The 27,236-nt window shown below is 51.0% G+C and overlaps 1 protein-coding gene across 3 annotated transcripts in view; it reads right to left on the reverse strand.

Moving 5' to 3' along the window:
* LOC146863805 (phospholipid-transporting ATPase ID-like) overlaps window positions 1-27,236 on the reverse strand; it is a 696,782-nt gene that overhangs the window by 443,032 nt on the left and 226,514 nt on the right. For all 3 annotated transcript variants that reach the window (XM_085628123.1, XM_085628125.1, XM_085628124.1), the window contains exon 2: window positions 842-921. In XM_085628123.1, the coding sequence (XP_085484249.1) occupies window positions 842-890 (49 nt within the window). In that variant the 5' untranslated portion in view covers window positions 891-921. The remainder of the gene's footprint in view (window positions 1-841; window positions 922-27,236) is intronic.

Raw genomic sequence — 27,236 nt, forward strand, 5'->3', positions numbered from 1 at the left:
GAGAAAGTTGTTAATAAGGAGAGGTTTGAAAAGGCAGAGCGAGGGTGACCTAGGCAGGGGAGAGACACTATAGCAATGTAATCAAGCGTGCATGGGGCCATGCTTATTGTAGGTTGCAGGAAGGACAATGTGAGCCGACACCGTGGCAGAAGCTGAGACAGGGTGATAAATAATAAGATTTTCGCATGGATCGTCCCGCACAAATGTGTGTATATGCAGGACCTGCAGGAAGGGAAACCAAAAAAAAGAGCACACACAAAAACCACAGAATAATGAAAGCTGACAAATGCAAAAAGTTCCAGAAAAGTTTAATTTAAACACGTTACGAAAAGAAAGCTACGGCAAAACAAGCAGTTCAAGTGGGGAAAAAAATTGAAACAGCTGTTTTAAGCACTCGTGCCCAAAAAAGTATAATTGCAACATGTCACAAAGAGAAAGCAAAAAGGAAAAACAAGCAGTTCAGAGTGGGAAAGCATGTGCTATCATGCTCCTTGCGGGAGCAAGCAGAGGCACGCAGGCCATCTTTTCAATTAGCGCGCACGCCGCTGCTCGCTCCCGCAAGGTGGATGCCAGCACAAGCACGAGACCTGAAAAAGAGCTGACCAATTTCAAAAGGTCATCTCCTAGAGCACCGCATGCGTGCTGCCTAGACGAGACCTAAAAAGTGCCTTGGTGCCATGGTGATGGTAGAAGGCACTATACAGTTGCTGATGACGTAACACACATTATACTAGTTTTAATTAAGTTGTTTACAGAATGAGTAGGGCGGTATAAACTAAGAACTGGCCTCAGTTAAGGATGCACTCACATGTTTCAGATCAGAATAGTATAATGTTCTTACCTTCAAACTTTTTCTTCCCGCAGTAAAATCCAAACACTGAAAACCCCATGTTTTCCCACAATTACAGGTCCATGGAGATCCTAAAGTCAAAGAAAAGGTAATTTATTAATTTTAATATGTATTTTTTATTCACGTGTTTTTTTGCAGGAGCCATTTAATTTATGCAGCAATGCCGAATTAAATTATGCGGGATGGATGGGAAATATGCAGCAAGAGGAGGCACACAGTGGAGCATATTATCTGGCGAAGGACAAAATGAGTGGTGCATTCTGGGGCATGATTCTCCAGCGATGATGACTTTAACACACGTGTTGGAATAGAATGAACCCCAGAGCCTGATGAAGCACAGCTGGTTCCTCGTATGCGCACATTGAGCTGAAACGTTCACATTGGGATCTCTCAACAGGCGGTGAATGCATACAGTACGAAGAACGAGAACATTCTATCAACATTGTTCTCCCTACTTCCCAGAGAAACATAATCGATGTAAAACATATACAATGTTGTGCTCGGCGGGATGTAAAGCTTCAGTGCACATGTACACACGGTGTGCTCACCCCAGCTGTGTGTTAAAGCCTCCCTCTGGAGGCTCAGACCTGGTGTGTACTGGACTCACGCCGTGGCGCCTGTTGTGGGACATCTCTGCAGCAATAAACATGCCTGCTGAACAGCAGCATGTCTGCACTGAATGTTCAGCATGTAGGACCCTCCTTGAGAGCCACCCCAGATCTTGAAGATAGATTTACAGCTCCTCCAACGCAGGCTGTGTCCAGAATACTAGAATGGAACCCTCAGATGGCATCTCTGGGACCACTGCATGCTGTGGCTTGGGTCTCACCTTACCTCTCAAAGAGATCTTTGTTTTCTGTGGTTTATGCTCATCGCCCTGCCTGTCTAACCCCTGACTTGTGGGGCATCCCTCATGTCTCAGTGCTAGCCCCCCCTCTTCTCCTTACATACTACCTCCCTTACCAGCTACCTGCCGACTCCTGTGTTTACCTCTCCTCTCTTTCTCATCTTACCACATGACATGGGCTCCAATGGTTCAACGCCAGTATAACACTGAGTGAGTGTCTTGCAACTCATGGTGAACGCTACGAAAACCAAGATCCTATATCTCCCTACATCCTCGTCGCCAGCCAGTCTATTCTGAACTTTCCACCTCCCACTTAATATCCTAAATCAGCGCTTCTTCGCTTTTTGACTTCGGTGACCCCAACAGAATAACTCAGCATTTTGCACAATATGAACCTCAAAACAATAGACAAAAATACAGAAAAACATATATATCAAACAAACACCCAAATTATGATTTTTTTTAATTCATACTCAAAACACACACAAAAATCGAAATTGTAATTTGAATAGAAAAGTTACTAAAAACTTCAAATTATTCAGCAAGAGGTGGATTTTAGCTTCACATCTATAATCATGTCACTGAAAGAGAGACTGTGGTGTCAGGTTAGTCCTTTTTAGCGTTCTAAGATCTAACCCGGGTCACAGCTCAAACGTCACAAGTGCCTGCGGGTGGGGCACCGACACTCACTCTGGAGACCAAGACTTTTTTTTACATCATCATCAGACTTTGATCAAGAGAGAAAGACTGCAAAGGCTCACAGGAAGAGAAAAATAAGAAAACAGTCCATGTACAACGCCCATCCAGCGTGGCTCTCGCGTCCCCTTCTTACGCACAGCCACAGTCCATGTACTACGCCCATCCAGCCGTGGCTCTCGCGTCCCCTTCTTACGCACAGCCACAGTCCATGTACTACGCCCATCCAGTGTGGCTCTTGCGTCCCCTTCTTACGCACAGCCACAGTCCATGTAATACGCCCATCCAGCCATGGCTCTCGCGTCCCCTTCCTACGCACAGTCACAGTCCATGTACCACGACCATCAGCGTGGCTCTTGCGTCCCCTTCTTACGCACAGCCACAGTCCATGTACTACACCCATCCAGTGTGGCTCTTGCGTCCCCTTCTTACGCACAGCCACAGTCCATGTACTATGCCCATCCAGTGTGGCTCTTGCGTCCCCTTCTTACGCACAGCCACAGTCCATGTACTACGCCCATCCAGCTATGGCTCTCGCGTCCCCTTCCTACGCACAGTCACAGTCCATGGACCACGACCATCAGCGTGGCTCTTGCGTCCCCTTCTTACGCACAGCCACAGTCCATGTACTACGCCCATCCAGCCATGGCTCTCGCGTCCCCTTCCTACCCACAGCCAAAGTCGATGTACCACGCCTATCCAGCGTGGCTCTCGCGTCCCCTTCTTACGCACAGCCACAGTCCATGTACTACGCCCATCCTGCCGTGACTCTCACATCCCCTTCTTACGCACAGCCACAGTCCATGTACTACGACCATCCAGCGTGGCTCTCGCGTCCCCTTCTTAGGCACAGCCACAGTCCATGTACTACGCCCATCCAGCCATGGCTCTCGCGTCCCCTTCTTACGCACAGCCACAGTCCATGTACTACGACCATCCAGCCATGGCTCTCGTCTCCCCTTCTTACGAAAAGCCACAGTCCATGTACTATGACCATCCAGCCGTGGCTCTCGTCTCCCCTTCTTACGAGAAGCCACAGTCCATGTACTACGCCCATCCAGCCGTGGCTCTCGCATCCCCTTTTTACGCACAGCCACAGTCCATGTACTATCACCATCCAGCATGGCTCTCGCGTCCCCTTCTTACGCACAGCCACAGTCCATATTTACGACCATCCTGCCATGGCTCTCGCGTTCCCTTCTTACGCACTGCCACAGTCCATGTACTACGCCCTTCCAGCCATGGCTCTCGCGTCCCATTCTTACGCACTGCCACAGTCCATGTACTGCGCCCATCCAGCCATGGCTCTAGCGTCTCTTTCTTATGCACAGCCACAGTCCATGTACTACGCCCAGCAAGCGTGGCTCTTGCGCCCCCTTGTTGCGCACAGCCACAGTCCATGTACTGCGACCATCCAGCGTGGCTCTCGCGTCCCCTTATTACGCACAGCCACAGTTCATGTACTACGACCATCCAGACGTGGCTCTCGCGTCCCCTTCTTACGCACAGCCACAGTCCATGTACTACGACCATCCAGCGTGGCTCTTGCGCCCCCTTATTACGCACAGCCACAGTCCATGTACTACGCCCATCCAGCTGTGGCTCTCGAGTCACCTCCCTATGCACATCCACAGTCCATGTACTACGACCATCCAGCCGTGGCTCTCACGTCCCCTTCTTATGCACAGCCACAGTCCATGTAATACGCCCATCCAGTGTGGCTCTTGGGTCCCCTTCTTACGCACAGCCACAGTCCATGTACTACGCCCATCCAGTGTGGCTCTTGCGTCCCCTTCTTATGCACAGCCACAGTCCATGTAATACGCCCATCCAGCCATGGCTCTCGCGTCCCCTTCCTACGCACAGTCACAGTCCATGTACCACGACCATCAGCGTGGCTCTTGCGTCCCCTTCTTACGCACAGCCACAGTCCATGTACTACACCCATCCAGTGTGGCTCTTGCATCCCCTTCTTACGCACAGCCACATTCCATGTACTACGCCCATCCAGTGTGGCTCTTGCGTCCCCTTCTTACGCACAGCCACAGTCCATGTACTACGCCCATCCAGCCATGGCTCTCGCGTCTCCTTCCTACGCACAGTCACAGTCCATGGACCACGACCATCTGCGTGGCTCTTGCGTCCCTTTCTTACGCACAGCCACAGTCCATGTACTACGCCCATCGAGCCATGGCTCTCGCGTCCCCTTCCTACGCACAGCCAAAAGTCGATGTACCACGCCTATCCAGCGTGGCTCTCGCATCCCCTTCTTACGCACAGCCACAGTCCATGTACTACGCCCATCCTGCCGTGACTCTCACATCCCCTTCTTACGCACAGCCACAGTCCATGTACTACGACCATCCAGCGTGGCTCTCGCGTCCCCTTCTTAGGCACAGCCACAGTCCATGTACTACGCCCATCCAGCCATGGCTCTCACGTCCCCTTCTTACGCACAGCCACAGTCCATGTACTACGACCATTCAGCCATGGCTCTCGTCTCCCCTTCTTACGAAAAGCCACAGTCCATGTACTATGACCATCCAGCCGTGGCTCTCGTCTCCCCTTCTTACGAGAAGCCACAGTCCATGTACTACGCCCATCCAGCCGTGGCTCTCGCATCCCCTTTTTACGCACAGCCACAGTCCATGTACTATCACCATCCAGCATGGCTCTCGCGTCCCCTTCTTACGCACAGCCACAGTCCATATTTACGACCATCCTGCCATGGCTCTCGCGTCCCCTTCTTACGCACTGCCACAGTCCATGTACTACGACCATCCAACCATGGCTCTCGCGTCCCCTTCTTACGCACAGCCATAGTCCATGTACTACGCCCTTCCAGCCATGGCTCTCGCGCCCCCTTCTTACGCACTGCCACAGTCCATGTACTGCGCCCATCCAGCCATGGCTCTAGCGTCCCTTTCTTACGCACAGCCACAGTCCATGTACTACGCCCAGCAAGCGTGGCTCTTGCGCCCCCTTGTTGCGCACAGCCACAGTCCATGTACTGCGACCATCCAGCGTGGCTCTCGCGTCCCCTTACTACGCACAGCCACAGTTCATGTACTACGACCATCCAGACGTGGCTCTCGCGTCCCCTTCTTACGCACAGCCACAGTCCATGTACTATGACCATCCAGCGTGGCTCTTGCGTCCCCTTATTAAGCACAGCCACAGTCCATGTACTACGCCCATCCAGCTGTGGCTCTCAAGTCACCTCCTTATGCACAGCCACAGTCCATGTACTACAACCATCCAGCCGTGGCTCTCACGTCCCCTTCTTTTGCACAGCCACAGTCCATGTACTACGCCCATCTAGCGTGGCTCTCACGTCCCCTTCTTATGCACAGCCACAGTCCATGTACTACGACCATCCAGCCGTGGCTCTCGCGTCCCCTTCTTACGCACAGCCACAGTCCATGTACTACGACCATCCCACGTGGCTCTCGCGTCCCCTTATTACGCCCAGCCACAGTCCAAGTACTACGCCCATCCAGCTGTGGCTCTCGCGTCCCCTCCTTATGCACAGCCACAGTCCATGTACTACGACCATCCAGCCGTGGCTCTCACGTCCCCTTCTTATGCACAGCCACAGTCCATGTACTATGACCATCCAGCCGTGGCTCTCGTCTCCCCTTCTTACAAAAAGCCACAGTGCATGTACTATGACCATCCAGCCGTGGCTCTCGTCTCCCCTTCTTACGGGAAGTCTCAGGCCATGTACTACGCCCATCCAGCCATGGCTCACGCATCCCCTTTTTACGCACAGCCACAGTCCATGTACTATCACCATCCGGGATGGCTCTCACGTCCCCTTCTTACGCACAGCCACAGTCCATATTTATGACCATCCTGCCATGGCTCTCGCGTCCCCTTCTTACGCACAGCCACAGTCCATGTACTACGACCATCCAACCATGGCTCTCGCGTCCCCTTCTTACGCACAGCCACAGTCCATGTACTACGCCCATCCAGCCATGGCTCTCGCGTCCCCTTCTTATGCACAGCCATAGTCCATGTACTGCGCCCATCCATCCATGGCTCTAGCGTCCCCTTCTTACGCACAGCCACAGTCCATGTACTACGCCCATCCAGCTGTGGCTCTCGTGTCCCCCTCCTTATGCACAGCCACAGTCCATGTACTACGACCATCCAGCCATGGCTCTCGCGTCCCCTTCTTATGCACAGCCATAGTCCATGTACTGCGCCCATCCATCCATGGCTCTAGCGTCCCCTTCTTACGCACAGCCACAGTCCATGTACTACGCCCATCCAGCCGTGGCTCTCGTCTCCCCTTCTTACACACAGCCACAGTCCATGTACTACGACCATCCAGCCGTGGCTCTCGCGACCCCTTCTTACACACAGCCACAGTCCATGTACTACGCCAATCCATCCGTGGCTCTCATATCCCCTTCTTACGCACAGCCACAGTCCATGTACTACGACCATCCAGCCGTGGCTCTCACATCCCCTTCTTACGCACAGCCACAGTCCATGTACTACGACCAGCTAGCCGTGGCTCTCGCATCCCCTTCTTAAGCACAGCCACAGTCCATGTACTACGACCATCCAGCCGTGTCTCTCACGTCCCCTTCTTATGCACAGCCACAATCCATGTACTACGCCCATCCAGCCGTGGCTCTCGTGTCCCCTTCTTACGCACAGCCACAGTCCATGTACTACGCCCATCCAGCGTGGCTCTAGTGTCCCCTTCTTACGCACAGCCACAGTCCATGTACTACGTCCATCCAGCCGTGACTCTCACGTCCCCTTCTTACGCACAGCCACAGTCCATGTACTACGCCCATCCAGCCGTGGCTCTCGCGTCCCCTTCTTACACACAGCCACAGTCCATGTACTATGCCCATCTAGCGTGGCTCTCACGTCCCCTTGTTACGCACAGCCACCGTCCATGTACTATGCCCATCCAGCATGGCTCTAGCGTCCCCTTCTTACGCACAGCCACAGTCCATGTACTACGCCCATCCAGCCGTGGCTCTCGCGTCCCCTTCTTACGCACAGCCACAGTCCATGTACTACGCCCATCTAGCGTGGCTCTCACGTCCCCTTCTTATGCACAGCCACAGTCCATGTACTACGCCCTTCCAGCATGGCTCTAGCGTCCCCTTCTTACGCACAGCCACAGTCCTTATACTACGCCCTTCCAGCATGGCTCTAGCGTCCCCTTCTTACGCACAGCCACAGTCCTTATACTACGCCCTTCCAGCATGGCTCTAGCGTCCCCTTCTTACGCACAGCCACAGTCCTTATACTACGCCCATCCAGTGTTGCTCTTGCGCCCCCTTCTTACGCACAGCCACAGTCCTTATACTACGCCCATCCAGCGTGGCTCTTGCGTCCCATTCTTACGCACAGCCACAGTCCTTATACTACGCCCATCCAGCGTGGCTCTTGCGTCCCATTCTTACGCACAGCCACAGTCCTTATACTACGCCCATCCAGTGTTGCTCTTGCGCCCCCTTCTTACGCACAGCCACAGTCCATATTTACGACTATCCTGCAATTGCTCCTGCTTCTCTAATATATGCAATTACTATGAAAAATGTGCATGTGCTCATTTCAGACTATTCAATCTTTATTAGTATATAAAATAAAAATGTGCAGTATGACCTTGATCTATGTAACTTACGTCACCTTTCCTTTGCGTAGTTTGGCTCGTCGCCACCGTCGCCATACGTTTGTACTTGAACACCAGTTAAGTAGAGCAATGTTCCCTTCATAAAAGCATGTAAACAAAAACCTAAATGTGGGGGTGTCCAATAAGGTGCCAGGAAAATGCAATGCAGTTTGGAGACCTATCATAAAATAGTAGCATTTTAGGTATTCACAGGAATACACTTTCCTCACGGCCACGAGCACCTGGCCTAGACCCAAATGGATCTGATGTGTTAAGATGTTAACAATATATGTATAGGAATCGGTCCACGTATTGTTATGTATTGGATTTAGAATGTGCTTGGGTACCAGAAGCAGCATTCAAGGAGCTATCGAACTCCAAAGTTCCCCAACCTGCCAGGCAGGAACTCAGTCATCAAACGGCCAGGTCACGAGGTGTCTGCCGGGCAGGAGATGGTTCTACTGCTGCTGAAGTGCTGAAGCAGAGAATCTATACGCAGGGATCTTTGGATTTCCACAAAATGCGCATGCGCAAAGCAAATAGTGTGCAAGGATGCAGTATAGAAATCAACGGAAGGCTGAGTGAGTTGAACTCTCGCTGCTGAAACCTGCAGTGATCTGAGAGTCATGGGTCATGGGTCCGAATCCCGGTAAGGCTGTCTCAGCTTTTCCTCCTTCCGAGCTCAGTTCACAGGGCGCCATTGCATTAGGTAAGAGTAGCACCTGTCACATATAGCACTTAAAATAGCAGAAGTGCGGCATAAAGCGCTATGTAAAAGAGCAGTCATCATTAGCATCGGAACACAGTCCAGAGGTTGGGGCTGGGGTTGGGACGCGACCTCTGCACAATAGCAGCGCCCTTGGGCTGTAGGTACGCAGGGAAGAAGAGGTGGTGAACGCGCTGACAGCGGCCAGTGCTCAGGCCCAGGGTGGCCCGGCCTCTTCAGAGTCTGCCGCCGTCGGCATCCCCTCAGGAAGCCCGGATGGCTATCACTGCCCGATGTGATCTGAGGGCGATGAAGGGCTCTGCAGCGATGTGTGAATTCGGGCACCGGGCCAAACCACCGCGCACGAGCCGCAGCAGCATGGCAGACACTGGCAGCTATGTCCGAGCTCGGACCAACGGGTGTGAAGTGGCCGGGGTGCAGGAGAACTCAAGCATTGGCAAAGCCAAGAGGTCTGGACTTGTTAAGCTGGTACAGCAGGGCTTAATTTGTGCCGGTGCTTTCCGGTGCTCAGCACCGGCACTTATTTCACCGGGCCGGGTCTATACAATCTCCGGCAGATCGATGGCCCGGTAATTATTTAAATAAATGCCTGCTCTCCTTCTGTGGCTGCTGCCTGGTATGTCCTCATAGGAAGTCCACCCTGGCCCAGGCATACTGAAAATGCGTGGCGTCATCACGTTAGTGATGACACTGCAGCAGATCGTGCCTGCCTTTCACGGAACATTGTTTCATTTCCGTTGAGGAATGGCTGAAGGCGGGCTTTCGTCTGAGCTGGGGCGTGGCAGGCTGGAAGTATTCAGGACTGCCAATAAACATTGTACAATGTCCAGCAGACGTGAATATATATGAGCGCCGGCAATCGGGTATAATTTGTATACATTTGATTTACTTGCTTCATAAAAGTATCATGAGCCCGAAAGGGCATGCCATTATTTTATGTACGCGCTGGCAGGCGGGGAGCGCCGCGATGACATGAAAAGAAAGGACAATTCGAAATAAAGCATCCTTTGTGCTCCCGAGAATCACTCTGCACCCAGACTCACCAAATGCGTTCCTGGAGTAGAGGATGGAGAAACGATCCTGGGAGACGTTTCACAGAGAACCCTATGATTTTGTGGTTCAGGAGACGTTGGTGAGTGCCTAGGGTGTGGGGGAAAAATTGGTAGGGTAGCCTGGCTCTTTGCAACCCCTGCTTTTGCAATATTATTTCAAAAGCAGGTAGTTATCCCTAAAAATGTTACCCCGGAGTAAGTGATCTCCAGCCCGTTTGGCGTGCCGCTACATGCCCAGCCCCGGCGCTGCCAGCAGGACAGCTGGGTTGCGTAAATGAGGCCACACACTCTAAAAACACAGACTAACATCCAGTGCGGCAGAGAGCACCAGGCATTGGGGGGCAAGAGGTTGAGAGACACGCACACACATAGTGCAGCAGCTCAGTGAGCCAGAAAGCTGTGATATTTCAAGTACTTTGCAGCAAGCGCTAAAACATAAGACACATTTTATTATTAACACTCTCCAGAGGCGCACTGACACTGTTGACATTTAACTTATGTAAATTGCGAAATAACGCATCCTTTGTGCTCCCGAGAACCCTCTGCATTCTTAGGTCAAGACAAACTCATTCAAGTTCAAAGTTGTTGAGGTTAGCACATTTATTGCACGCACAAAGTTCACTTTGACTCATCATCTCTCAAAGTTCTCTTGAAGTTCCCAGTCATGTGCTTAAAGTTCGTTTCAGCTCTTTAGGCAATGCATGCCTCAGCCCATCATTTGCTCAAAGCTTGCGTCTGCACATCACTTGCGGGCTCGCTTTTTCTCGTTGTTTGGACAAGCTTGGCTTTAGTGCCTCATTGCGCAAAGTTTGGTTTGGCTCATCACTTACTGTTAATCGGGTGCTTCGCTTACCGCCCTTGCTTGTCCTGCATTTTCTGCAGCTGCACGGTTGAGATCACAAGCCTGTTAACTTTACCAGCCCCTGGTTGGCAGAAGTCGATAGTGTTTCGCACATGGGGTTTGAGACCCCGAATCTGAAGCCTTTGTGAGCTTGGCCTCGATGTTGGCTCTCCTAGAGTCGTCCTTCCAGGGACTGGTTGCTCTGGCCAAGAAGCAATAGACAGATTATGCCTTAAATCGGTGGCAGGGTCTGGTCTGCCAGAATGGGGGAGCACTGTGTTCACTCTGAAAGAACTAGGCCTTAGAACTAACAATGGCTTGTGCTCTCATAGTGAATGCGCAAATGGCACGCCCCCAAGCTAGCCACTCAGTGATAGGGTGTCCAAAACGCTATTGTGTGTCTTGGACAGCACAGCTATGCATTCATGAGGCTGGCCAGGAACGATGCAGCCTTGTCACCTCGCAACTTTACATAATTAATTACTCTATTTTTAATAAAGCAGAGGTGTACTTTTTTCTTGCAGTTCCTCACTATCTGCTTTTCTTCCTACCCTTCACACATTACTGCTTCCCTTCTTTCCATTCTTCTTTCACTGTCTGCCCTACGTCCAGTTTCCTCTTAATCACCACCTCCCCTCATTAACTGCTTATCATTTTGCACCTTATCTTTCTCTTGCACTCTCTTTTCATGCACCTCACTTCTGTCTGCTCTTCTTCCCTTTCTCCTCTTTCCTTTTTTCTTTCTCATCATGGTCCACTCCAGTCTTCCACTCCCTATCTTTGCTTTCCTCAGTTCTCTTCACATTCTTTGTCTACCGTATCTATCTTTGCCTTCAGACCTCTCCTTCCTCACTCTTCCTTTTGTATTTTTCATTCTTGCACATTTCTTTATATCCACTCCAGGAATCAGTTTTTGTTCTCAGGATCAAAAATTTTAATCTCGGTATGCAACTCAGTCTTTCATCTTTCTGAGGTCGATAAAATTTGTGCCTATAAGCTGGATAACATTTTAAATTCTGTGTCAAGGCCCCCTTTGGTGAATATGTGCTTTACAAACATACATGGTATGGTAAGCACACAAATGTATTTTAATCTTTTGTTTTTCAATTTCTTTGCAATATTACACTGTAATTATTCTCTCTGTCCCTAGTTGACCCAGTACCTTTCATACTTGTATCCTTTCCCCTGACCTCCTTTTTTTTCTTCGTCACATCTTTTTCTTTTCCCTTTTTCTCTTCCTCAGCACCTCCAGCCATGCCTCCTTTCCCCTCTTGCTTCCTTACACCCTCATTCCATTCTTGCTTTCTTCCTTACACCCTCATTCATTCCCCATCCTTCCTCCCCTGGTGCATTTATTCCTCTTTCTCAATTCTTTCCTTACTTTCTTTTTTCCTGCTCCTTCCTTCACCTCTTCTTTAATGTCCTCCTTTCTTATCTCCAACCCTTCCTTATGCTGCTCTTGCTCCTTTCATTTCTTCTTTCTATTCATCCATCACACATCATTTACTTCCTTTCTCCCTCTATTCCTTCATTTCTTCCTTTCACATTATTTGCTTATTTCCTTCTCCTTTCATCCGTTACTTATATATGTCCTCACTCCAGTACTCCCCTTCCTACCAGCATTTGTTGCTGCCTTCTTTAATGTATTCCTTCCTTCACCCTTTCCTATCTTTTAAACATCACAGTACAAGCATATTCTCTTTAGTTTGCAAAGCTGCCTCAAGTACTCCAATGACCTTTCCTAAAGCTGCATTTTGAGAATTACACACGTTCTCTAATTTGAGCTCACTTTTAAGTTGTTCTCATAGGCTTCCTATGTGTTATATCATGTGATGATATATTGATTTGTACATCACACTAATCACCCGAGAGGGTATCCAGGCACTTGGGCAGGTGTGAGATCCCAGAGGTGCTTATGTGAAGAGCCAGTTCTTCAGCTTCTTGCGGAACTCAAGATGTGAGGAGGTGGCTATGATGAGTTGAGGCTTGTGGATGTGGGTGGAACCAAAAAAGGAAGTGGGGGCCGCCTCTTGGAGAAGTGGGCGTACCCGAGAAAGTGGGTGTGGCCTCCCCCCAAAAATGTGAGCACCTGCACTTAATATTTTACAAATTAAGCACTGTGGTACAGTGAATACATACAACATGTCTCTTACTAAGAGTCAAGAGATACCAACACTACGGAGCTTTTGTGAAAGCATCCACGCCTCAAATAAGGCTCAGAACACATGAAACCTATCGCAAAGGCATAAATCTCATCCCGCGGGAGACTGGAGGCAACTTTTTAACAGGACTCAGGTGGGTGCTGATGGGCTCCTGGAAGCCCCCAAAATGTTGCATTACACATGGGTGGCATCTCTGTACACTCGGGGGACCCCAAAGAAGAGAACTGCAAATCTAAGGAGCGTGCCAGAGGATTCTGGGACACTCGTTTTCCTCCAAGCCATGAATATTTAAGTAGTTGCGCTGTATTTTCCTTTTGTGTTTTTCTCAATAACCCTCGCACTGCGCCTAGCCGGTGGAACTTATTCTCCTACCCCCAGCCCCACTGGCGATCCCAAAGAAGTTAGCCAACAAGGATGGTACAGTTGTGGTCGTTGTTGGCCGCAGTTTTATTATGGTTACATACATCTTGGCATGACTTCGGTCATATTGGGTTATTTGCGAACTGCCATATCTTTGGACACAAAGCCGTGCCCCCCCATTCGTAGTTTGTTGTATCTCCAGTTCGTAAATGACCCGACCCCCCAACCAGTTCTGTTGTTGGTCCTTGGTATTCTTTCTTTGGTCCAATTACCACCGGGACCACCATTTGGTTGGTCACCCAAGCTTTCTGCGTGTAGGGAGGGGTAGGTTTCTCTCCCCCCGGAGTTAGGCCCCAACTCGCTACCTTTTGTGCCCTGCCGACAGGCCGGGTCTGGGCCGCGAGCGCCGTCTCCGTTTGCTACCCCTCTTTTGTTGGCCAGGCCACATCACCCTGCCGTGCGGCATCCCAAGGTGAGCGGCCCTCCTCCTACACACCGCCCTGTCGGTGTGTCTCGTTAGCCAACCATCGTACCGTTTTTCCGCCACGCCGCAGGGAGGCTCACGTCTTCTTGCGGCTCCCCCCTATGCTCGCCCCGTTTTTTTTTTTGTTTTTTTTTATCTGCAACCTGCCAAGGCCATCGCGCCCCATAGGTTGCCCCAGAAGACCTCCATCCCTTCCTCTGATAGATGCACCCCGTCCTTGCCATATAGCTCTTGGCGGCCCGGGTGTATCAAACCATGTCTGATTGACTCCATACCGTTGGCGCTGCAAAATTTATGCATAGCGATGGTCAGTTTCCTTCTGCTGTTCTCCACCGCTTTGTGGGACTCTGCACCCCTCCAGTGCCCCCTGCTGATCATTTCGGACCATATGACGGTTGTCCCCCCGAACGCCGCCGATGCCCTTATGAGGTCTTCCTGCATTGCGTGGCTTAAAGCTCTCCTCCCCATGCGTGCCAAGTCATTACCCCCGAGGTGGATGATCAGTAGGTCCGGGTGCCATGCTGCATCTGCCAGGAGATGCTCCAGTGTTGTCGTCAGCCTGCTCCAGCTCATCCCTGGTTGTCCCAGCCACCGGATACACGTGCCTCTGGGCTTGTCTGCTAGCCTGTGGCCTGTTTGCCGCCACCAAGTTCCCATCCTGGCGACAAATGAATGGCCCACTACCCATACCAGCCGGGGGCGTTCTCCTGTTGAACAATGGATTGCATGTCAGACAATCAGACAGTCCTTGTATCAGATATCATTTTTTTTTTTTAGTTTCTTGTGGCGTGCCACCCTGCCGTGCGGCATCCCAAGGTGGCACGTTGCGCGCCACTGACCCTGCCGTGCGGCATCCCAAGGTGAGTGGCGCGACCCTTCCCGCGGGTTCAAAGCAGCTGTGGCCTGATATATGTTTTGTAAGCCCTGGACCGCCACCGGCCCATTTCCTGAATTCTTGCCTCTGGCATCCCGTGTTGTGATGCCGCCGTTGCTGCGCCGATCCTGAATGAGTGAGGAGCGAATGCTCGCGAGGGCAACCCTGCCTTGTCCAGGGCATGGCGCATCAATGTAGTAAATTGAAATCTGCTCAGGTTACTACCGTCCTGATGCTTGAACAGTGCCCCCCCGCCTGTGGGGCGCGCTACCATGTATTTCTGCAAGCAGCATACTGCACATGACCTGTCGCTCTGTATGCACCTCAGCTGCACTACCGCGCCCTTTCCCTCCTGGTCTGTCTTTGACCTTCGCAGCTTTATTTGCACTGAGGCTGGCCCGGGTTTGACGTCCTCCGCTTGGATGCAGCGCTCTGCCGGCCCCTGCCTCCTGGGAGCCACTAGCTCGCTAATGCGAAAGGCACCAAAGAATGCTATAGAGAACGCTGCTTGGAACAGGAGTAGTTCAAAGTTATCCTTCGTACACCAAGATAAGGCTTCCAACAAACTGCCAAGCTTTTCAAAGTCTATGGGCCTCCTGCCATCAACCCTTTTTCCTTCGGCCCGCCTCCACCCTTTCATGGCTGCCTTGATGTACAAGGATGCTGTGGGGTCCTCCCCAGTATGGATTTTTGCATAATGGGCCATGGTTGCCAGGTGGGCCTGTGCCCAGGACCTTGTCTTTTTGTTGGCAAATGCCCACTGTATAAAGCGCTCCGCCGCCCTTCTTGTCCCCTCCCTGTCGGTCAGGGACTGGACGCCACCTATCTCCATCACTGTTGTTGCGTATTTTTTGTAGCGCCGAGCCACTTCAGGCGTGAGGGCCTGGTTCACCAAGATCGAGAGTTCTACCCCCCCAGGTCCCACAGTTGCGCTGGGAAAGGTGTCATGTGTTCGTCCGCCCCGGGCGCCAGCTCCCTGAAACGGTCCATCTGCGACCTGGACAAGGTGTCTGCTACTGTGTTGTCCACCCCTGGGACATGGCGGGCCTTCACCTCCAGATTCCCTTCCAGCTGCAATTTAACCAACTGACGCATTAGCCTTAGGATGTTGGGGCACCTTGCCGCCCCCCTGTTAATGGCTTGCACCACCCCCTTGTTGCCAGACCAGAGTGTTAGCTTCATGTTTTTTAGCTCGCGTTTCCATATCGTCATGGCCACGACAATGGGGAACAGCTCCAAAAATGTTATGTTACCTGTGAGACCTATTCTGTGCCATTTCTCCGGCCACTGCCTAGCACACCACTTCTTGCCAAGAATTGCCCCGAATCCTGCACTGCCAGCTGCATCTGTAAACAGGGCTATCTGCTTGGCTGTTACCCAGCCCTCCCTCCATATGAGGACGCCATTGAAGTCAGTGAGGAATTTGTCCCACATACATAGGTCTTGCTTTACCCCCGTTCCCAACCGTACGTGATGATGCAGATGTGTGAGGCCTGCTGTCAACTGCGTGAGTCGCCTTGCGAACACCCTACCCACTGGTATAACCCTGGCAGCGAAGTTGAGCTTCCCAATTAGCCTTTGTAGCTCCCTGAGCGTTGCTTTGTTCCTACCGCATAGGCCTCGTACTTCCGCTCTAAAGTCCTCTACCTTGTCTTGAGGAAGCCTCGCCGTTCCAGCCACGGAGTCCAACTCTATGCCTAAGAATGTTAGTTGTGTAGCGGGGCCCACTGTTTTATCCGGAGCCAGGGGAATCCCCAGCGCCCCCGCCAGCTCTTCAAACGCTGCCAATGTGCTCCCGCAGATTGGTGACTGGGGAGGACCCGTGAACATGAAGTCATCCAGGTAATGGAGCTTCTCCCCTTCCGGGTGCCTATCGTGCAGGGCCCCTTCTACAAAGGTGGCGAACAGCTCAAAGTATGCACAAGATATGGCGCAGCCCATAGGCATGGCTTTATCAATGTAAAGGTCCCCTTCCCACTGGAATCCCAATAGATGAAAGCTGGAAGGGTGGACAGGTAACAGACGAAAAGCGGACTCGATGTCTGCTTTGGCCATGAGTGCCCCCCGCCCTGCCGCCTTTACCATGTCAATAGCATCGTCCACGGATGTATAGCTCACAGAGCATGCCTCTGGGCTTAGTCCATCGTTCACTGAAGACCCTTCAGGGAAAGAGAGATGGTGTATGAGTCTGAATTGCCCTGGCTCCCTTTTGGGAACAACCCCCAGGGGGGAGATCACCAGGCCTCTTTGCAGGTGCGGTGGTAAAGGGCCCTCTATCCTTCCTAAAGACTTCTCCTTCTCCAATTTCTTGGTGACCACCCCTGGGTGTTGCCTTGTGGATTTCAAGTTCTCTGCCCCCCCTAGGGGAAGTGTGCCACTGAATGGTATCACAAAACCTTCTTCAAAACCTTTTACCAGTGTTGCTGCGTCTGCTCTGTTATGATATTTGTTTGCTAATTTACGCAGCTGATGTACGTTAATTGGGGACCTGGCTAGCTGGCAATCCTCCAGACCCCGTACCTCCACCTTACTGTTTTCTTTTCTTGTCCTTTTTGTCCCTCTTCTGCTCTTGCTTGCCTCGACACCCAGCTGACGGGTGCCCGCCCCCGCAATTGGAACATGCGTGCAGGAACTTACATGCTGCACCCCACGTGCATTCCCCGGCATCAAATCTCCAGCAAATTGCAGGGGGGCCATTGGATGAGGTTGGTCTCCCCGCGCTGGGCCTGGGCCTATGAAACGCCTTCCCCTTCCCTCTATAGGAACTCCGAAAGGACTGATCATTCTTTCCGGCCCATGCTTTTACCTCTTTTGCCACTAGCATCTTGTGTATAAACCCAGAGACGTCCTCCTCGTTCCATTCCATCTCTGGATGCCTCTGCATCTTCAGCCTAAAACCCTTGTCATATTCCAGCCATGCATCACCTGGGAATTGTCTCTGGGCCCAATGAATGTTAGATTCGTATAACCATAAATCTGCTGCACAGCGCGGAAACTTTTCTACAATGATACATGCCATAATTCTAAATGCATCCAACCAATTGTCAAAGTTTCGCTCCTTCCTGGCGCCGCGCCTCTCCCTCTTGTCCTCCTCTTTCCTATCGCAGGCTGTGAGGTCCAACCCTTCCATTTGTACCTCTAGCAAGGAAAAAATGTCTATAAATTCTTTACGCCATATCCTTTCTTTGACTGCCACAGGGATAAGACTTGCCAAGCCCGTAGCCCTTGTGGTCAGGGACGCAGGGCCAGGGGATGGCCTGCTGTAGCCCTCTGCAGCTGGTGGCTCACTCGTTGGGGCGTTTATGCCGCCCGTGTATCCCCATGCCGCCAGGGGGGACCCCGCATTGCCCTGACTGCTCTGCCCCCCTTGTCCCTGTAGTCGGGCTTGGCGCGCCCACCCGGGGTCTATCAAGTGCCATGGCAAGCCGGACACGTCATCTGCGCGCTGCGCCCCGGCTTCCCCGGCCCCCTGCCCAAGACCTGTAAGCAATAGCGGCGCCATTGATTTTACACATTCTTGCACAATGGTTGAAATATGCTCACCGCCTGTAGCTCTGCTGGGGTCTCCGCCGCTGTCGCCTTTTGGTGCGCCCCCTGATGGTGGGTTCCTTCTTTGCGGCTTCTTCCTGGGAACCTTCCTCTGAGCCTGCCCTGGTGCAGCAGTCCCTGGTGCTGCCGTCTTCTGCTTCTTGGGCGATGGTGGGCCAGCGTCATCCGTTGCTTGTGCCTCTGCACTTTCTTCTCCCTCCAGGCCCAAATGTGGCTTCAGCCATTCTCTGCCATGTACCTTCGCTGCCTCCCTGATGCGCTTTAGGAGCTCTGTAATTTCTTCAGGTTGCCCTTCTGCCATCGCTGTTGGTGGGGTGCTGCCGCTTGCTTATGCACCAAATGACGCTGTATATATATTTTTTTTTTTGTATGCCTTGTTTCCAACTACGTAATCAGCACTTCCGGGCCGGGTGCCCACTCCAACGGCCCTTCTCTCCGCTTCGTGGCCGAGTTTTTGCCCCCAAGCCACCGATCTGCTGCTTTTCCCCGCTGCTCAGGCTCTTAAAGGAGCGTTGTGGTGCACGCGAGACCGGCCCAAGCCCTGTTGATGTCTGCGGTGCGCTGTCCCTTTAAGGCGGTCCCGGCACGTTCGTCAGAAACGCGCTCACGTGCCGCTGGGTGCACCCGCGAGCAGCGCGCCTGCGGCGATGCCGGGTGAAGGAGCTGCTCCGGGAACCAGAGCGTGCGAGAATTTAACCTCTCAGGTCACTTGGACTGCTTTGGCAGGACTTGAAAGCCTGGTCTTGGGAAAACCTGGCACACCACCGCAGGCCCATTCCGGTGAAGCGGTAAGATCCCCCCCGTTCTCCGGGTGGCTCGAGGGGAGCCCTGGGACTCTGGTCGCCGGTAGAAAGCTTGCGGGGAGAGGGAGCGTGACTTTCGTCGCTGTTCGTGAGGGTCGCCTCGATCAAATGGTTCCTTTCCAGCTCACTGCGAGGGTCGCCACCTGGGAGTCTCGCCACTCGGGAGAGGGGCGCGCCGGGTCACCGCAGTCCTGGACTCTATGCCTGGTCGCCGTTTTGTTGCTCGTCCAGGCAGCACTCCGTCGTCCGTCCAGGCAGTACTTCGTCTCTCGACCAGGCAGAACTCCGTCGTTATTTGCAGGAACCCACGTCGGTGCGCCGCTCTCCCTGCTCCCCGAAGTTAGGAGCTCCTTGGGAGAGCGGTTCCTTATATTCCCCTTTTTTCCTTTCCTGCCGATCTGGGCATGCCCCCCCATTGGGGGGTTTGCGTCCTGCCTCGCCCCCCCATTGGCTGCGGGGGGGGGTGGTGGCCGCGAGGCGCGTGGGCAGGAGGGGCAACTGCTTGCCGCTTCCGGTCGCCGGAGGCGCCCAGAACCAGTTCTTCTGCCACCTTCGGCGAGGCGCGGGTTATGGCGCCGGCCCCTGAGCCTCTCCCCCCCTTCGGGGAGGAACGGCGGCCTCTGCAAAAGCAGGTCTGTACCCCAGCTTTACATTTGTTTTAAACCGCCGGTGCCCCTGACCCTTTTACTTGGCATCCGGCGCATGTACAATTCGGGGGCTCAACGGGGAGCTCACTCACGCGTGCCCCTCCTGCTCCCCTTGCCAGCGGAGCTGTTATGTACCAGCGCAGAGACGGCCTCCTTTTGATTCTCCCCGCTCGCTGTCAGAATGGGTGGAGACAGCAATGCTGGGTACCTCACAGTCCCCCCAGACATGGGTAAAGGGAGTCGCTGTAGGTACATAGGTGCAAATTTCTGAGACCTTTGCGTCACAACGTAGTATATGTGTGACGCAAACATCTAAGTCAGATTTATGAAGTCACACAGAGTCACTTTGCGTGGCTTTAAATGGCTTCAAAATTCTAGAGTAAGACAACACAGCGCAAATCCCTTAGTTGCCTTACTCTGCGCAAGGGAGATGTTCCATGGGCACTGCTGTGGGTGTTCCCATGCAACTCTCATGGTTTTTAATGCATTCCCAGCGCTGGTGAGATATTTAGTGAGTGGGCTTTAAAAAGCCTATCACAGCTTTTTGGGTGGCATACTGCGTGCGGTTACGCGCACAGGCACGAGCAGAGGCGCCATCTGACTTTCCTCTCGCTCTCCCAAGCGTGCGCGCCTCGCTCCGCCTCTCTGTCTTGCTCACCCCTCCCCCACCACAGAGAAAGCCCACCACAGAGCGGGTCTCACAGCCGCGTGTCTTGTTTCTCAAGAACCCCTATCTGCGTTTTACCTAGCATGTTAAACTTCCCACGAAGTTGGAGCCGTCCCGCTGCATCGTTCGTGGGCACCCTTACAGCCCGCTATTGCGATCAGTTTCTGTTTTCATTTCACGCTTGCTCCCCCATCTTGGCTACAGTATATTAGAAGGTCATGTTTTATATTTACAAAACGCGCGCATCCCACAACGGGCTTCAACTTAAAATATGGCAGCTTTATATTTACAAAAGAGCAATTGCTGCACAGCGCAACATCACTTTAATTATGTTTTTTGTGCAATGCGCCACAGCACGCTTCACATTTAACATTGCGGCCCTGCCTTTGTTTTGTGCTGCACGGCTTGCATACATTTTTAAAATCATTCATTTTTTTTTTCACCACAGCGCAATGTCCCGCATTAACTTTAACAATGGTAGTGGCGTTTGCTCCCCCTTTCCACGCCTTGGCTACAGCTACGTAGGTCATGATTTACGGCAGATTCTCTTTACGGCAGCCGATCTATTTTTACCTTAACCAAGGCCACATTCCCCAGCCAATATCCTGCGCTCCATACAAGGCGCCTTCAGAGCAACATTGGCGGTAGCTTGAGTCGAGAGCTCCTGCACGCGGGAGGGCTCGAGGCTCACCACAATCCAGTGCAGGAGGCCACCACCAAGACAACAGAGGCTGCTCTCACCTAGAGGTTGTGCCATGAAGACCGCTCCTAACTCCAAGGAAGCTCCAGAACCACTGAGAGACGCGCAACTACACTGCACAAGCCTCCGGTGGTTCTGTTGTTCCGATTGTTAGTTCGCTCGGCTCATCTGTGTACTTTTCTCCCACCCCCTATGTCATGCACTCACCCATGTGTGTTAATGCCCCTTCTTTATTTTGTCGCCCTGCTCTCTTGCCTGTGTACTACTTTTCTCTCCATGGTGCCCATATTGTATACTTCTCCCCGCTCTCTGTGTTGATCCCGCTCTTGCCCCCTATGATGTGTTGATCTCGCTCTTGCGCCCTATTATGTGTTGCTTCCGCTCTTGCTCCATGTGTTGTGTTGCTTCCGCTCTTGCCCCCATGTTGTGTTGCTTCCCCTCTTGCCCCCTGTGTTGGGTTGCTTCCGCTCCTGCCCCCTGTGTTGTGTTGCTTCCGCTCCTGCCCCCTGTGTTGGTTTGCTTCCGTTCCTGCCCCCTGTGTTGTGTTGCTTCCGCTCTTGCCCCCTGTGTTGGGTTGCTTCCGCTCCTGCCCCCTGTGTTGTGTTGCTTCCGCTCTTGCTCCATGTGTTGTGTTGCTTCCGCTCTTGCCCCCATGTTGTGTTGCTTCCCCTCTTGCCCCCTGTGTTGGGTTGCTTCCACTCTTGCCCCCTGTGTTGTGTTGCTTCCTCTCTTGCCCCCTATGATGTGTTGATCCCGCTCTTGCGCCCTATTATGTGTTGCTTCCGCTCTTGCTCCCTGTGTTGTGTTGCTTCCGCTCTTGCTCCCTGTGTTGTGTTGCTTCCGTTCTTGCTCCCTGTGTTGTGTTGCTTCCGCTCTTGCCCCCATGTTGTGTTGCTTCTGCTCTTGCTCCCTGTGTTGTGTTGCTTCCGCTCTTGCCCCCATGTTGTGTTGCTTCCGCTCCTGCCCCCTGTGTTGTGTTGCTTCCGCTCCTGCCCCCTGTGTTGCTATCTGTGTTCCTCATCCTCCCTGTTGCTATTCATTGCCCCCCTTTCCGTGTTGCTTCCTTGTACCCACCCTCCATGCTACTTCCACCCTCCCCACCTTCAGTGTTGCTTCCGCCCTTGCCTTTTGTGTTTCTTCCTTCAACCCGGCATTCTATGTTGCTTTCCATGCTATAGTTTTTGATTCCCACCGCCTTTCCGTATTGCTGCATCGCTCGCGGGCACCCTTACAGCCCGCGATCACGATCAGTTTCTGTTTTCATTTCACGTTTGCTCCCCCATCATTCTGTAGAATCTGCCTCATTTGTCCCCACAAAAGGACACTGCGTGAAGCGTTCTGGCTTGCTTTTAATCCGTCGCCTCGGAGGCCCGTAATCGATCTCATCATCTGTAATAGTATTCCAGCCAGAGGCAGCATTCTTTGCCCACTTCTGGACTGTGTTGGACCTTTCTTCTTACCAAGGCAGGGGCAGGCAAATGCTGCAAAAATCTGACCAGAATTGTTTCCACCATGGGCGCTTGTAAAGAGCCCACTAGGTCCCGTTGGTTAGGAGCAGTGGGAATGGCAGATAGCTCAGTGTTCGGTGCATGCTACGGGGATCTGTGTGTAACACATAATTCTCAAATTCCAACGCTGGCACGGAAAATACATCCATTTCACACATTTTAATTTTATTTTGGATGTTTGAAAAAAGATTAATTCTGTCATTGTTGCCGCCTCAAAGCACTTTTGGAAGATGGGCTTTCAAAGGGGTTTATGAAAGAACAGAGGTGCTAAAAAAAAACAAGCATTTGCAATGCAATAGGTCTTTTATAAGTGTTTAGCCATGCAACGGTTGATGTTGTTGCACCAAGGATATTGTGCTGCATAACTAAATACTTACAAGGTCCCAAAAGCGAGACCTATTGGTTATGCCAATGCTTGTTTCCTCTTTCTATGTGTGCTGCATTTTGAAGCACACATAGAGAAAAACGCTCTCAGATTTATTTTGTGCAGGAAGGTACCCCTTCTTGCACAAAAACAATTCTGCCTACAACACAGGCACCCTTGCACCATGCTGCAAGGGTGCCTGCGTTGGCACTAGGCTGTGAAAACGGCGCTAGCGCAGGCAGAAAGGACAGGAATGAGTTGCATTGAATAAAAACGGCACATTCCTGCCCTGTCCCTGTGACGCAGGCCAGCGCAGGAAGGTGACGTGCTATGCTGCCCTGTGCCACAAATTTCATAAATATGGCTCTTGGTATTCCTCAGAGGGTTTGTCCCTCCCTGGGAGCGCCATAGCTGAGAGTGCAATACCGCTCTTGGTTCTTTGAGTATGCCGGGGAGATGGGGTCCCCCGGGACAAGATTTTCGCAGTGACTTCCGGGGAAGCGGTACACAGATAGCTACAAGATGACCCTCATTGCACATCTCTTTAGCACTTGTCCACATAAAACACTTTATTAATGCAACTTAATCCACCAAACACTCCAGAAATGATCTTGCACTATATTGGGCAGTGCCACAATTTGTGTTTGACCTGCCTGTGAGTCCAATTAATTCCTAACATATTTCAATGATGTATCACTATGCAGAGAAAACAGAGGGACCAATAGGGATTCTATGTAGGGCATGGGTGTGGCAGAAGGTTCAAACTTTACAGCAGTGTTGGGTAATTAATGGGGCACAATGAACTAACCAGATTAGCGGAAATAAGGCATCCAGTGAACCATCAAAAAGTCATTTGAGATGTTTCCATTTGTGGTGGGATGTCAAGTCTGTGGATTGTCTTTTGGACAGGTAGTTTTTTCATAATTCAGAATTGGTTGTAGCCATGAGGTTCAGACTGTGGGAATAAATATTAGTGGACCTGAGCTCCTGCGGTTGGCACAGCAACCTAACTATAATTCGATCACGGAGATCCAGGAAACAATGTTCACTCTGTTACAACAGCAGCAGATGGTTCTCAAATAGTAGCCCCTATCGCACAAGTCTTTAGAAACTACCAGGGGTGCTGCAACGTCACTTGAAGCAGAAGAGGCGGTGCTAACTAGCAGCCAATATGCACCAACATGACTGAAGTGTGGCCAATTTATGTTGAGTCTCGGTTATTTCATGGATATTAGGTTACTGTGTTGTGGGGTATTTCTTTCACCCAAAGTCCATCATCGCAGCACAGTTACCCACCGGGCTGTACACTATAACCTGGAGGGATGGTGTGTGGTTGGAGGGCAGACATGGGTGAGGGTTGTTTACCGCCTTTCAAGGAGGAAGCAGTAGAAATGGGCACTGCATCAACAAACTGATGCCTGTTCACCATGAGGTAAAAGGAAGTGGTGCTTCAAGATGTCCACCACAACCACTGCAAGATGGTTCAGAGAGATCATTCTTGTTAATACCATCTGCTGGGATCTGGAGCTCACAAGACCACACTCCAGCAAAGTAAACACAGGCTTCCATCCTTCTGAGATGGGTCCACTGAAGAACGATAAGTTGGGTCAAAGGATATCTGTTGTTTACAGCAGGTCCGTGTGTTTGAAGCACCAGCCAGTCTTTCCAGGTGCACAAAGACCTCTGCCTACCCCTGTCTGGGGAACAAGCTCAGCAGAACAGTCTGTTGGTCCTTGCAGCGGGGCTCATTCCAAGTTGGCCCAGTGACTGGTTCCATGCGTAGAGCTACCCTGTCCAGGTTGGATTACACCCCAGTTACTGGTCATCGCTAATTCTCGATCCCAGAAAGGAAAATAACGTGGGAATTAGAGCGTCTAGAACCATGTGATATTTCTGATTCCAGGCCCTTTTCTAAGCATATTTTCCTCCTGCTGAAAATAGGAGGAAAATGTTGGTGGAAAATCGTTAGGTTTTACTGGGAGCGTTCCCATGCCCGGTAAACCTTGTGCAGAGTGATACTGCAGTGGGATACTGAGTGTCGTCCTTCTAAATATTCAGTTATTTCGTTTGTAAAACTTAGTGTGCCTGGTGTCAGTGTCATGTCAGTGCAATAGTGAAGGGGGTGCATAAGTCCTGGCTGTGCCTTGTTCCCTCAGCCAAGTACATTCCACATCAGTGCACAGGGAAAGGCTCAAGAGATTAAAAAAAAACTGGCTTCCAAAGTAGTTTAGGAAAACCTCTGAGGAACCGTAGCTGGGAGCGGGATTTCAAAACAAAGCAGCCTATGGCAGTCTTTGACATTTTGCAACCATTAGCTTTATTCGACCTTAAAAACTCCCATAAAGTGTTTCACTCTTCCCACAGGGACATGGCATGCATTTACTGCCAGCATGGAGGAAGAGAGGATGAATGACAGGGACTGGGCTGCTGTGTGAACTGGGAAGTTGTAAAAGCAGTCATGTGAGGCAAAAGGCCTTTATCTCCTTCCTCCACAAAGCCTCTTCATCCAACTCCAGCATCCCCTCTTGTGACGTTGGGGATCTCTCCCAGGCTTATGCGGTACCTGTGCTGAAGATATTGTACAGTAATTGCATTTATATAGAATTTCATACACTTGAGAAGGCATGAAAGTGCATTAGCAGACGGGAAGGCGCAGGAAAGTTGCAGTATGCCCAATTCAAAGTCAATTTCTAAAGTTATTCGAATCTCTCTTTTTTAGATAAAATATTTACCTCCGAATAAAAAAAATACAGTTTTCTTTGTCATTATAAAGTGGAACTCGTCACCTTGGAGACACTGCTGCAGTCTTGGAGTTATATTTCTGATTATGAAGTTGTACTCGTCACCTTGAAGATCCCTCTGCAGTCTTGGAGTAACTCTCCTACTAAAGTAAGTCTTGCAACCCTGAATCTACATTTACAGTCTAAAAGTTATCTTTGATATTTTATTTGGAACCTTAGAAATACCGCTGAAGTCTTGGAGTCATCTTTCCGAGTAGGAAGTTGTACTCAGCACTTTAAAGAGGTTGCACTCATCACCCGAGCAATACTGCTGAAGTCTTGGAGTTAACTTTCTGTTTATGAAGTTGTCCTCTTCACCCTGGAGATACCATGTTGTGAATAACAACACAAGAGGGGTGTTTTGAGAGGAAGGTTGTCGTTTATTTGCAAAGGACAGCAAACTTCCCTTCCAGAAGCTCTTTCAAGTAGACCAACTGTCCTCCCCAGAACGCTCTCCCCGAACAACCGCGGCGAAGTTCTAGCACCAGATTCCACTTCAAATGGAACTCAAGTAAGAACAACCCATAACATACCACCGCAGTCTTGTAGTTATCTAATTAGGAATTTGTACTTGTCACCCTGGAGATACCGCTGCAGTCCTGGAGTTATCTTTCAGATTATGAAGTTGTACTCGTCACCTTGGAGACACTGCTGCAGTCTTGGAGTTATCTTTCAGATTATGAAGTTGTACTCATCACCTTGGAGACACTGCTGCAGTCTTGGAGTTATCTTTCAGATTATGAAGTTGTACTCGTCACCTTGGAGACACTGCTGCAGTCTTGGAGTTATCTTTCAGATTATGAAGTTGTACTCGTCACCCTGGAGACACTGCTGCAGTCTTGGAGTTATCTTTCAGATTATGAAGTTGTACTCGTCACCTTGGAGACACTGCTGCAGTCTTGGAGTTATCTTTCAGATTATGAAGCTGTACTCGTCACCTTGGAGACACTGCTGCAGTCTTGGAGTTATCTTTCAGATTATTAAGTTGTACTTGTCACCTTGGAGACACTGCTGCAGTCTTGGAGTTATCTTTCAGATTATGAAGTTGTACTCGTCCTCTTGGAGACACTGCTGCAGTCTTGGAGTTATCTTTCAGATTATGAAGTTGTACTTGTCACCTTGGAAACACTGCTGCAGTCTTGGAGTTATCTTTCTGACTATGAAGTTGTACTCATCACCTTGGAGACACTGCTGCAGTCTTGGAGTTATCTTTCTGACTATGAAGTTGTACTCGTCACCTTGGAGACACTGCTGCAGTCTTGTAGTTATAGCTCAGATTATGAACTTGTACTCGTCACCCAGGAGATACTGCTGCAGTCTTCGAGTTATCTTTCTGACTATGAATTTGTACTCGTCACCCTGGAGATACGGCTGCAATCCTGGAGTCATATTTCTGATTATGAATTTGTACTCATTACGTTGGAGATAATGCTGCAGTCTTGGAGTTATCTTTCTGACTATGAAGTTGAACTCCTCACCTTGGAGACACTGCTGCAGTCGTGGAGTTATCTTTCTGACTATGTAGTTGTACTCATCACCCTGGAGCTACTGCTGCAGTCTTGGAGTTATCTTTCTGACTATGAAGTTGTACTCGTCACCTTGAAGATACCACTGCAGTCTTGGAGTTATCTTTCTGACTATGAAGTTGTACTCGTCACCTTGGAGACACTGCTGAAGTCTT

This window comes from Triturus cristatus, chromosome 2_1 (genome assembly GCF_964204655.1).
Source record: "Triturus cristatus chromosome 2_1, aTriCri1.1, whole genome shotgun sequence".
NCBI classification, from domain to species: Eukaryota; Metazoa; Chordata; class Amphibia; order Caudata; family Salamandridae; genus Triturus; species Triturus cristatus.